Source organism: Peromyscus californicus, unplaced genomic scaffold (genome assembly GCF_007827085.1).
Source record: "Peromyscus californicus insignis strain IS unplaced genomic scaffold, ASM782708v3 Scaffold_5__1_contigs__length_169319896, whole genome shotgun sequence".
Classification (NCBI taxonomy): domain Eukaryota; kingdom Metazoa; phylum Chordata; class Mammalia; order Rodentia; family Cricetidae; genus Peromyscus; species Peromyscus californicus.
The window spans coordinates 7,966,278-7,979,519 of NW_026294573.1; the positions used below are offsets into that span (position 1 = coordinate 7,966,278).

The following is a 13,242-nucleotide window of genomic DNA, read 5'->3' on the forward strand; positions in this document are numbered from 1 at the left end:
TGTGTGTGTGTGTGTGTGTATCTGGGCTTGCACATGTGTTTGGAGGTCATAGGACAATGTGTGGGGATCAATCTTCTCTCCTTCCACTTCTTCCACTGTGTGGGTTCTGGGACTCGAACCCAAGATTGTCAGGCTTGGTAGCAGGCACTTACACATGTTGAGTCATCTTGCCAGCTCAAACCTTTTCATGATGCCAATTTCAGTTGTGCCCAAAGCAGATCTACTAACCAAGCACATGAGGAGGGAATTCCAGTTTCAGATTCTGTGGCCTCTTCTCTATGTTCCTCTGTTGGTGGTGGAATGTTACACGGTATAAAACAAGGTTTCCCATCTTAGCAATTAATTGTAAGCAGTGCATAGTTCTGTAATGACTCACAAATCTGTAAAGTCAGGTCTCCTCTAGAAAATCTATGTACGCAAATGATGAAAATGACCTGGAATCCTGCCTAATGCCTTTGAACCCATATTTAACAGAGGTCTATGGTTAGCAATGGGACGTCAGGGGGCAGGGACAGTGTCCTCTTGTCTTGAGAATAGAATTCTCTGACAGAGAGAGGCTGCACTACACTAATTCCAACTACTGAAAATACTTATATGTCTAAGAATTGACTGGGTCAGTCCTCAGCTCCTCTGCCTTAGGGGCCAGGCTCTGACGGAAGAGAAGGAAGGAGCAGGAGACAGAAGAGTATGTGTGCCACACAACCCTTTGTCCTCGAAGTCTTCACAGAGTAGGAGTTGACAGATGGGTAGGAAATGCAAAGAGAAACAAGGAAAGTGAGAGCAGAAAGGAGGAAAAGCACCTATAAAAGGCATAGGAAGTGGAAAGAGCATTGTCATCAGAGCAGCGACCTCAGTCAGAGATGTTCTCATTCCTCTGACAGGGACCACAGAAGGATCAAGACATTAAAGTCCATAAAAAGGGAAAATAAGATCCTTCAGCAGTGAATCTCCTGAGATTACACACCCTGAGTCTAAAGATGCTGTATTGAAAGGAACTCCGCTGTTATCACCTGAACCCACTTCACGGCATGGCACCTTCACATCACTGAGAAGGACCAGCTGTCCTCAGAGTGACAGGAAGCACTTGCCACTTTGGTGCTATGTCCTCTCCAAGAAGTGTACCTGAAGAAGTGCATCTGAATCAGATGCACACACAAACTTCCAATCCCAAACAGGATGGAGTCGGGTAGGAAGTAGGAAAACCACTAACACGTGGAGTGCAGCCCCAGCACAAGCCCGGGTTCCCTAGCAAATCGATGCACAGGGTGCTGAGAGTCACAAGAGACTAAGGAAACAGGACAGCAAATGTAACACATGGACCCTCGTTGGACACTGACTCAGATTTTCATGTGCTGTTTTACTGACTTCTCATTCTGTAGCTGGGAAAACTTACTTCTCAGAAAAGCCTAGCATTGCAGAGACCAAAGGAAAGGTCTCAAGTCTCTCAAATCACTCATGCCTCCACAACTCATCCAGGAAAAGGTATTTGTGCAACATTCTGGAAATCTGAGTGTGGCCTGATGATGCTATGTAACACCAAGGCATGTCTGTCAATGTAGCGAAACAATGATTGTGATTTTGTAGAAAAATATCCATTTTTTTTCTAGAAACAAATATGGGGGTGTAATGGTATCTAGAAGTTTTTTTTAATTTTACTTTGGTTTTTGAGAGAATCTCACTATATAGCCTTGGCTTTAATTTTTTAACATTTGTGTGCGTGTGTGTGTGTGTGTGTGTGTGTGTGTGTGTGTGTGTGTGGACATGGATGTGTACACATGTGGAGGTGTGGTGGTATTGTGTTCCCCAAAATATTGTGTACCCTAATAAACTTATCTGGGGTCAGAGAACAGAAAAGCCACGAGATACTTAGGATAGGCAGTGGTAGCATACGCCTTTAATCCTAGCATTCCAGAGGCAGAAATCCATCTGTTCAAAGATACAGCCAAGCATGGTTACTCACACCTTTAATCCCAGAAAGCGAGCCTTTAATCCCAGGGAGTGATGGCAGAAGGCAGAAAGATATATAAGGCATGAGGACCAGAAACTAGAAGCTTTTAGCTGGTTAAGCTTCAGGTTTTTGAGCAGCAGTTCAGCTGAGAGCCATTGGGATGAGGACACAGAGGCTTCCAGTCTGAGTGAAAGGACCAAGCAGATGCCATAACAGGCTGCTCAGTCTTCTCTCAGAGATCAGGCCTCAATTTCAGTTTCCTGAAACTTGAGCAAGCAGTTTCTGGGAGGGCCATGAACAAAAGACATAGTCCTTGCAGTAGCTCCCTTTCTGCACGTACTCTGACTGCTCAAAGTTCAGCCAGATGTTTACTCTCTGGGGTCCCTCACCAACTTAGAGTTATGTGCAGGACGTGCTTGGCCAGCCAGCCCCCATGGTGGCTCAAGGACAAAGCCTGGGACTTGTGCTAGACTGCCCCCAAAGTAATAAATTGTAACCACCAACCAGTAAATTCAAAGGTTACATACCTTCACCCAATTAAAAGAGAACAGAGATAAAAATAAACCAATCCGAGTTGCACCCGTGCAAAACTCCCCCAATCCCCCTGAAGGGCTTGTGGATTTTGCCTTTAAAAAGCTAGCCACACAAAGCAAAAGCAAGTTCCTCCTGGCCTCACGGTTACTACGAGTGAGTGCTTTGGATCGAGCTTCCCTGCCTGCGGCTTGTAAACAGAAATAAACCTTGCTTTTGCATTCTGTACCTAAGGTCTGTGGTGGAATCTTTGGGGTCACAATCTGGGCATAACATGAAGAAACAAGATCAGCTGAGAAGTTGGACAGGTGAGGTTAGCTGTGGCTTGTTCTGTCTCTCTGATCATTCAGCGTTCACCCCAATACCTGGCTCCTGGGTTTGATTTTATTAATAAGACCCTTTAAGATTCGTGCCACACAGGACAACTTTCAAGAGTCAGTTCTCTTCTTCTTCCATGTGAGTCAACAGCTTGACGGCATACACCTCTACCCACTGAACAATCTGACCTGCCCTAGAACTTGCTTTAAAAGATTTCAGTGAGGCCGGGCAGTGGTGGCGCACGCCTTTAATCCCAGCACTCGGGAGGCAGAGCCAGGCGGATCTCTGTGAGTTCGAGGCCAGCCTGGTCTCCAAAGCGAGTTCCAGGAAAGGCACAAAGCTACACACAGAAACCCTGTCTCGAAAAACCAAAAAAAAAAAAAAAAAAAAAAAAATTTCAGTGAAGAAAAGGGAATAAAGGTGATGTGATGGATTCTAGTGCTAGGAATATTGAGGTTCATGACTCATTTCCTCTGTGTTATATTAGAAATCCATCACAATAAAAATGTTCAAAAATTCTTGTCTCAAAAAATACATTGTGGGGCCGGGCGGTGGTGGCGCACGCCTTTAATCCCAGCACTCGGGAGGCAGAGCCAGACGGATCTCTGTGAGTTCGAGGCCAGCCTGGGCTACCAAGTGAGTTCCAGGAAAGGCGCAAAGCTACACAGAGAAACCCTGTCTCGAAAAACCAAAAAAAATACATTGTGGGAAGCACTTATGTAGTCCTGTGCTCCTCAGTAGCAGACTGTGCAAAGGTCCCAGGAGCACACCACATCTTACCACAGCAGGGAAGAAGTCCTGAGGCAGATCCCCACAGGCACCAGGAGAATAAAGTCACCTTTATGACACATCAAATGCAACCAAAGAATGACTGAACGCTGCCACTTCCAGTCACCTTGCTAGGCCCAATGCCCCAGAGCCTCAGAGCATTCACCCACCCACCAAGCAAGAGGCAGAACTGGCTTTTCCAGCCAACTGAGTATGAGGTAGAACTGCTCCCCTGCCCCGCCCCGCCCCGCCCCCCCCCCCTCCTCCCAGGCTTCCCCCTTCTAGAGGAGTGAAGCCTGCTGTGAGTTAGAGAAGCAAGACAACACCAACATGGGTTGATAGGTTCCTGGCTGTTCCCAGCAGTACATGCAGGCCACATGCACCAAGACATGTAAATAAAGACCTTCCTCCCCAGGCACACAGAGTGACCAGCTGCTGCTGCACAGGTGCCAGAACTCTGGACAGGCCTTATAACTTACAACAGGCCTGTATTGCCCCACACAGTCAACTCAGTGTACCTGACTACTGTTCCATCATACACTGCAGAATGCCTTAAAATGCTACCTTACGGGTTATTTTTTAATATTTACAATATGAATATCAAGATTAAGTTACAAGCATGGCAATCCATGTCATAATAAAAACTTTAACAGCAACCATTCACTGGATGCTTGCTATGTGTCACATACCATGTGGAGGGTCTCACACTAATCTCTAATGCCTGGGACCACCCTCTCTATAGGCACTGCAGCACATCACCTAGTTTACTAGCGAAAAACTCCCTCATTCACCCAAGACCACCGCTGCAGGTTCCAGTGCAGAGCCAGGATTCCAACAGACAATCTAACTTTGCACACTGCATCCCATGGCAGCCTGCAGTGGGCCCAGTGACAGCCAATAATGCTGTGAGAGGGTGGGAGCTCACAAGAAAGCCACGCACAGAAGCTGCTACCATGCACCAGACACTGCTCACACCGTGACAGAAGACAGACGGTGAGGAAAGAAGCTAAAGAAACAAAAAGGATTCCCTGGAGTCACATGGCCCAGAGGAAGACAGGCTGCTTAAACTATTCCCTCTTCCTCCAGATGGGCTTTACAACAAAGCCCTTTCCAAGACATCGATGTCTATACGTCACGAATGTCTATATTTCTCAACAGCCAGACACAAACTACACAGCCCTCAGCCAATGAGAACTCTTTTCCAGGATAAATGTAAAATGCTCACATTTAGATAGGATTCAAACTCATCTTCAGAGGATAACGATACCTTGAGATCCAGCTTGGAGTTCACTGGCTCCTGGAGCTCAGACTCCATGGCAGCACTGGACTCCGACTTCACGTTCTGTAGAGGGCCCTCAGGCGGCACCTTCATGGCGTGGTTGTCTGCAGTGGAGCCAATCCCAAAGAAGTCCAGAATCACCACCCAGGTTTGCAGGGTGATTAGCACATCCAAGCAGTTAAAGTCCACGTCGATGCTCCGGTTAATGCGATTGTAACTAGAAGAGAATTCTGGGTGTTTTTTATCCACCAAGAATATATTGATGTGGACCAAGGAATCATCAAATTTATTCTTTCCAGCAAGCACCTTGGGCTCGTCCACTGTGGGAGAAGGTGGTGGGGTCAGGGGGTAGCTGCTGTCCTGAACTTCCTTTTGCTTTTTCCGAGATGTGGAGATGGGTCTTTGATACAACTGAAAGACATTAGGAGCTTCCTCCATGTGGGAAGGGAGAGACCGGGGCATGTCGGGATACTCCACAGTGGATACCGAAGGGCAGGATTGGGAGAGATACTCCTTCTGTGATAAGCTAGATGGCTTGGGAGCCCCTCGAGACACCATCAGGCTCTTATACTTGGAATCTGGATTCTTCTCCAGTAAGTCTTCCATGAGGAGTGAGCGCAAGGCAATCTGAATGGATAAGGTCTGCGGATGGTCTTTACTGAACTCCACCTCAAAATCCTGAAACTTTAAGCTCACAAGCCCTTGGGCCCCCAAAGTCAGGTCACCACTCAGCTGAACCTGCAACTCCGATATACAGAAGTTGGCTTGAATCTGAGTAAAGGCTTTGGCTTCCTTCACAGACAAGGACTTCTGAGAGGTGCTGGAGAAGCTGGAATGGCTGAACAAGCCGTTCTCCTTCCTCTCCACAGAAGGTTCTCCGCAGGAGCTGAGTGGGGGCAGGGGGGAGTTAGGGCAGGGGGAGGATGGGGCACTGGCTGCAAACTTATTCAGATCTTCACTGTACACAAGATTGTCCAGCGTCTGTAAAACCTGCTCGTACACGTGCTTGGCTAACACCACCTGCATTCAAAGGGAACAACCAGTTACTCCAGAACCATCTTTTAAAATTTACTTGTAATTTTGTGTATGGGGGTATACAGGAGTACAGGTGCCCATGGAGGTTAAAAGAGTCAGGACCCTCCTCCCAATACACTTCCCCAAGCTGAAGTTACAGGCAGTTGGCAGCTGCCCAACATGAATACCAGGAACCTAACTCAGGTCTTCTGGAAGAACAGTGGCCCTAGCCACTGAACTGTCTCTCCAGTCCCCTCCCACACTATTATTATCACACAGACCCTAAACTCCCAGTAGGTATTTCTATGTTTACCAAGAGGCTTTACGTTAGTTGGCACCAAGGACCATCATTTCTCTCTGTCCTTTCCATTCACTTCTACTCACAAGGCTCTCCCTAGCCCCTTGCAGAATAATCTATGTACATCAACGTGCAGTGAGTGCTCCTTGTATGCTCAAGTCAGCAAAGCCACTCTTTCTAACCACACGAAATAACTGCAGAAAGCAAGGAAGAGACTTCCAAACGTCTAACGTGGGCACAGCACAGGACTGAAAAACAAGACTGTAAACTACTGCACATCAGTCGAGCAGTGGTGTGCACCCCTTTAATCCCAGCACTGGGGAGGTAGAGGCAGGCAGATCTCCGTGAGTTCGAGGCCAGCCTGGTCTCCTGAGTGAGTTCCAAGACAGGCTCCAAAGCTACACAGAGAAACCCTGTCTCAGAGGGAAAAAAAAAAAAAAAAAACCTACCCAGATCAGCAGTCAGTGGGACAAAGAATGGTTAGTACTTTTCAAACAATGATCTGATCTGCAATTATGTTTTTTCTCACTTACAGTTTCCGTTGTTGGGGCTGCGGTGGGACCCAGAGCCCTGTGCATGTTAGGCAAACACTGTCACTGAGCTGCACCCCTGGCGTCTTACTCTCTTTTAGTTAGAATTTCTTATTTAAAAATATTTTCAAGTACATCTTTTTTACTAATTAAGGGCAATTAACAGAGGGATTCCAACTCATAGACACAGAAATTTTGACAGACTTGGAAAGTGACCGTTCTATAACCCCTAATTTAATCTTCATCCCCACAGAGTTCATTAGTGGTATGAAGCAAGAGAAATGACTGACAGGGAATTTTACAAGTGAGAGATCAGGCTCTTGCCACCTACACACCCTCATCAAATGCAGACATTGTGTGACAGATATAATGTAACCGGAGGTGCCTGACAGCACCTGTGAAGTTCTGGGCAAATGAGAAGCAGAGCCAAGAAAAGACCCAGAATCCAGAGACGCCTGGGTAGTTCACAGCAGAAACATGTTCAGAAAGACACAAACAACAGCCAATGCACCATGTAGGCCATTCTGTAGGCAACTGACCAGTGTCCACACAGAGTTATGGCATGGCAGATGGGGCAGATCCGGAGAGACCTAGAGACCTAAAGATACAGCCTCTAATGCAATCTGCAGACCTTGCTTGGCTCCCGGTGCAAACAAACCAAAGTGAAGACGTTCTTGAGAATCACAAGCCATTATAATACATGGAGACACACAGTTCAGAGAAACACACTCCAAATAAACAAGATGAAGTGAATAAAGCCTGGGATTTGCCTTATAATGTTTCTTTTTAAAAATGTCTATTACCCTTGTGTATGCAGTGCAAATGTGTGTGTATGCACAGCATGTGTAGAAGTCACAGTATAATCTAATGAAGTTTTTCTCCTTCCACCTTATGTGTAGGTTCCGGAGATGGAACCTGGGTTGTCTTGCTTTCACAGCAAGCACTTTACCTACTAAATCATTTCAGCTGCCCCTGCCCCAAACTATCTCATTAAAAAGAATGAGCCTAGTACTGGAAGGTAGAAACAGGAGAATCCGACATTCAAGGTCATCCTCAGGAACACATCAAGTCAGAGGCCAACCTGGGCTACATGAGATCCTGTCTCAGTAAAAGGGAGTAAGGGGGACTGAAGAGATGGCTCAGTAGTTTAGAGCACTGGATGCTCTTACAGAGGACCCAAGTTCAATTCCCAGCAACCATACTCTCAACTAGCCGTAACTCCAGTTCCAAGGAATTTGATGATCTCTTCTGGCCTCTGTGAGCACTAGACACACATGTGTTACACAGACATACGTGCAGATAATACACCCATACATATAGAAAAAAAATTTAATTTAGAGAGAGAGAACACTGGGGGAAGGTTTCTCACCCAAAGACCCACACCTAGGAGCTACTGATACCAACAGAGATAGAGATACGTGTTCCTGGGTTACTTCAGAACAACTAAAAGACAAACTCGAGACCAACTACAGCCTGACAGAGGGTCCACTGTCCTAAGATCCTGAGTCCACGTGTTTCCTAATCTTACTCTTTCCTCTAGTCCTGTTAAAAAGGAGAAAGGATACATACACAGTTCACACACACACAACTCAGTTCAGAGAGGACAAGCCTAATGGCTCAAATCACATTGTTCCACCGTCTAGTCGAAGTGTGTACAAAGTGGGGTGAGAATTACATGCTCCTGGGAAAGAGCAACCGGCTTTTGGGCATGGGATTAGAGATCCACTTTCTTCCTCTGTGATACATGAAAAAAGCCACTGCCCAGGGACAAGATGACATGACAAAAGGAGCCCATGTTGCTGAGAGATCCCAGCACTCAAGAGGCTGAGTCAGGAGGATTATGAATTCAAAGTCAGCCTGGGTTACACAGATGTTCCACGTCTATTAGAATAAGTTATCAACATGAACATGCATTGATGATTATTTCCTTGAACTTATATATTTTCTTCCAATGCTTAATACACATAAATATATACCATTATAATCTCAGTACTATATACAATACAAATATAAAATAAATATGGATGGGGCTGAAGAGATGGCTTAGCAATTAAAAGCACTTGCTGCTCTTGCAGAAGACTCGGATTCAATTCCCTGAAACCACATAGTAGCTCACAATCATCCCTAACTCTAGTTCCACAGAATCAGGCACCTTCATCTGGCCTACTTGGACACCAGACACATACACAGTACACTCCATACAGGCACACAAAGCACTCACACACATAAAATAAAATTTAAATAAATAAACACAAATTAAATGTCCCTAATCTGAAATCCAAAATACCCCTGAAACCTTTCTAATAGCTGATACAACATTCAAAAGGTTTCCAACCTAAGAGCATTTCAGATTTCAAATTAGAGATCAGAGATGCTGACCATAAAGGTTTGCAAATGTCCCGAATACATAAAGTTCCAAAGCCTAAAAAGCATCAGGTCTCCCACATTTCAGACAAAGAACACAACCTGATGGGCTGTCAACTGCTCTGGCCTGAAAATCAATCCTGTGTTTGTTTACCTGAACTGGGTTGACGAATTTTCCTTCAATCTTCATGATGCTGGATGTCCCCAGGTCATCTGGACTGAGGGAGAAAGTCAGCTCAGACTCTCTCTCGATAGGGATCTTCTCCAGTTTAAACTGGATGGTGGTGTTGTTCAGGATATGAAAGGCTGGCAAAAGTGAACAAAAATGACAGACCATAAGCCGGGCGGTGGTGGCGCACGCCTTTAATCCCAGCACTCGGGAGGCAGAGCCAGGCGGATCTCTGTGAGTTCGAGGCCAGCCTGGGCTACCAAGTGAGTTCCAGGACAGGCGCAAAGCTACACAGAGAAACCCTGTCTCGAAAAACAAAAAAAAAAAAAAAAAATGACAGACCATGAACACTAATATCTGGTTTGTTATTGAGGACCAAGTGTCCTGTATATAAAATAAAGCCCAGGGGTTATCTGACGGCAGGTTGGCCTGGCAAATGAGTCCATGGCTGAGACCAACACTCACAGCAAGCAGAACCACAAGATGGGGAGTGGGGGGGAGGTATTTTCATGACATTTTCTGTTTGGCAGCTTCAAAATACGAAATATTACTGGCTGGCAAAATGACTCAAAGGCTAAATAAGGGCACTTGCTGTCAAGCCTAATGACCTGATTTCAATCTCTGGAACTTACATGGCTAAAGGCTGACCTCCACACACAGCACTGTAGTGTGCATGCACACACACACCAAATAAATATAATTTAAAATGTATTTGATATGGTAAACATTAAGTCAGTCCACGGACTGACTACCTTACATTACTCTTAGCCATAAAAGCTAGTTTTCCAAACCAGACTGCCTCCATCCTTAGCTTTCAGAGATAGACACAGCCTTCTCATTAGGCCTTAAGACATCTTCCGAACTGAACGCTTTATTCCAAACAGAGAAAAGAACTGTTTGCTAAGCATGGAAATGAAGTAGTGGCCAAGTGCATGCCTAGCACACTCAAGGCCAGAGGCTGGCTCTCTAAATTTCAAAAGAATCAGTGAAGGACTTTCTGAGAGCCACAGATGTTTTCAAAGGCTTTAGTTTCTTCACCAATAAACAGTCTCTGGAACTTCCCTGATTCTGTAGCTGGACTGCTTGGATCTAACTGTCTGCATCCAGGATACAAACACGAAAACATCATTCCTCAAACATGAAAACATCATTCCTTGAACCCTACACTGACCCAATTAGAAGATGGCAGAGCAGTAAAGTTTCCTTTTCTATTTACGTAAATCTCTTGCGCTACCTTAGGCTGCAGTCTTTAACTAAGAAAAATGTACAGCTTAGAACAAAAGAATAGAAATATTATACAAAATGAGGTCAGACTACATCCGTTCACTCTAGCAGCTCTGTAAAGAAGCACTCAGCCAACTTCATAGGACAACACTTCAAAGTACATTCGTATTTTGTCCAAAAAGAGAAAGTAAAACCATGCCAGCCCTTCATGAAGCTGTTAAAACACCACTATGATTTTTCACACATTACCCAGAGATAACCCTAAAAGGGGCTGTGCTGTTTTCAGGGACACATATACAGGAGTTGGGTTGAGAACCTTTACACATACTCAACTCAGTTCTGCTTCTCACCTTGGCCTCTATGCAAAGATTCAAAGAAATCATGTCGTGTGAAATGAGCCTCCTCCTGACTGTTGGCACTGACGGACCCAGAGGGCGGGCAAAACGTCCGACTGACTTCAGGCCCGGCACTGTCTCTGCCTGCCAGCTGAGTGCAATTCAAAGAATAGAGTTTAATGTCTTTGATTTCCACCTGCAGGCGGTCACTTCTGGATTCGTCATCTCCTGCCACAAAATTCTGGATGAATATCTGTCCTAAGTGTCCCACCAGCAGCTCAGGACTGCCCGGCCTCCGAGGGATAGAAACAACTGGAGACTCGATGTTTATGTTCAAGATGAGCTTCACAGTGTCCGATCGAGGGGAAGGAAGGCCAAACCCATAGATTTCGTTCTCCTCCAAGACAAAGGGTTCCCGGGTCTTCTTCGGGGTTTCGAAGAGTGACACCATCTCACTGTACTCGGCAGTCTTGGTGGCTAAAACTGTGGTGACTTTTGTGGCTGCACTTTTCAACATACTGCGAAAATTCTCTTCCAGCTCATCCATGGATAATGTCAACTCCTTCAAGAATTTAGCAGAGTGGTTATAATGCAAGGATGCCATCTTCAGGTTGAGAAAGCACTCCTGTTTTGATTTCTCAATAAACGTGAAGCTCAAAGCTTCGGTCAGAGCTACATCTTCCATCCTGACAAACACACTTTCAAAATAGCCAATGTCGCTGACAATGTTTTCATAGCCTGCGGAATTCCCAATGCTGACGACATACTGGTTCTTCACATTCTCTTGTGTCAGATCCATGAGCTGCAAACAGCCAAGGGAACCACTCATGTCAAAGGAGCTACCCATCGACACATTCACTTTGGTGCCCCCAATGCTGGCCGTTGCGATTTTCCTGCCCTGTCTTTCCCCGTCGACCATCCCCACTGTCCGAAGCAGTAGGAGATTGAGTCTGTGGATTTCCACAGCGACCTCGGTGTTCTGCTCATACGTTGACTGGATTGTACCCTGTTCTCTAAAGCTTCTTTCAAGGTCGGTCATCAGAGGCTGAGGGCTCATGTCATCCTTTTCCTTAGGGAAGGACTTTTGAAGGAAACCAATGAGCTCCACAATTGTCTCTGGGTTTAAGATGATGTCCAAGTTATTTACCTGAAGGGAAATCACCTGCAGTGTGCTGTCCAAGTTCATGGACGGGCACTCTGAACTCACAAACTGATACTCCAGTTTAATGAGGGACTCTTGTTCTTTGGTGAGAATTTTCTCCAGGGAAACACTAGTGGCTGATTGGTTGTTGAGGGTAGCCACATCAGTTAGGAAGGCCACATTAGGTCCAGGGACAGGAGACTGCGCCCTGCTATCCCGGAGGCTTCCTGTGGGAATATCAAAACTCAGATTCTTGTGGGAAGCCATCAAAAGGTCAAAATCAGCACCATAAGTCTGCATGGTATCCACCAGGAGCAACCCGTGAACAGTCAAGGAGACTTCAGCATCATACGGTCTCTTCACAAAGTGAGCATTGGTGCCAAACACCTTGAGCACAGAGATGTAGCGGCCACTGCTCTCCACCCCGAGCTGCATGCAGTTCACCTTGAATTCTGCGAGGAGGAGCTGCGACTCCACCAGCACCTCCCGTGTGTGCTGCTCCAGCATCACAATGCTCTGGGTCAGGTTCATAACTGAATCCTGCAAGCTTCCGCGCGGTCCTGCCTGGGGGAAAATCTTCTCTCTGATCTGGGTATCAGAGGGTTTCATTTCAGGTGTGGTGAGGAGAGCAAAACAGTTCTTTAGAGCAGATATCTTGTCTTCATTGATGTGGATTTTCAAGTCTGGTAAGTTGCCTGAGAGCACAGCCCCAGGGTACTTGGGGTCTGACGTGTAAATCAGTCGACGTTCTAACTGTAGGTGAACATTGAACTTCTCAACCACGTGTGTCGGCCCCACATCAATGTCCTGCACTCGCTTCCAGTTGTCTCTCACGCGCCCCACCATGACCTGGAGGTCCATGAACGTCAAAGAGTACCTCTCGTACATCTGTGTACTCATCAGATGAGCCTGAAGTTGTTCCTCACTGAATTCCACTCCAGAAAAGGGTGGTGTTTTCTCCCCATTGCTGCTGCTGGTCTCTGGAGGTGGGGTGCTGGGAGGTGTGGCAAGAGGGGTCTTATATTCTTCGTCACTGAACTGATTCTCTTCAGAGGCCGACCCATCCCCACTTTTCCTCCTAGAGTCTTCTGTAAGGGAAAATGAAAAGACAGTAAGTAAAATGTCTCTTATTTCCTCCCTCCCTCCTTCCCTTATTACAATAAGGAGGGCTGGAGAGACAGCTCAGAGCTTAGGAGCACTTTCCCGGCCTCCACATGGCAGCTGACAACCACCACCTGTAATTCTAATTCCAGGGAATCAGACGCCCTCTTCTGGCCTCTTCAGGCTGCTGTACACATGTGGTACATATAAACTCATACAAAT

At 46.1% G+C, this 13,242-nt stretch overlaps 1 protein-coding gene across 5 annotated transcripts in view; it reads right to left on the reverse strand.

Moving 5' to 3' along the window:
* Positions 1-13,242, reverse strand: part of Vps13d (vacuolar protein sorting 13 homolog D) — a 240,380-nt gene that overhangs the window by 183,961 nt on the left and 43,177 nt on the right. For all 5 annotated transcript variants that reach the window (XM_052718547.1, XM_052718546.1, XM_052718545.1 and 2 more), the window contains 3 exons: positions 10,794-13,007; positions 9,205-9,356; positions 4,833-5,864 (listed from right to left, as the gene is read on the reverse strand). In XM_052718547.1, coding sequence (XP_052574507.1) covers positions 4,833-5,864; positions 9,205-9,356; positions 10,794-13,007 — 3,398 coding nt within the window. The remainder of the gene's footprint in view (positions 1-4,832; positions 5,865-9,204; positions 9,357-10,793; positions 13,008-13,242) is intronic.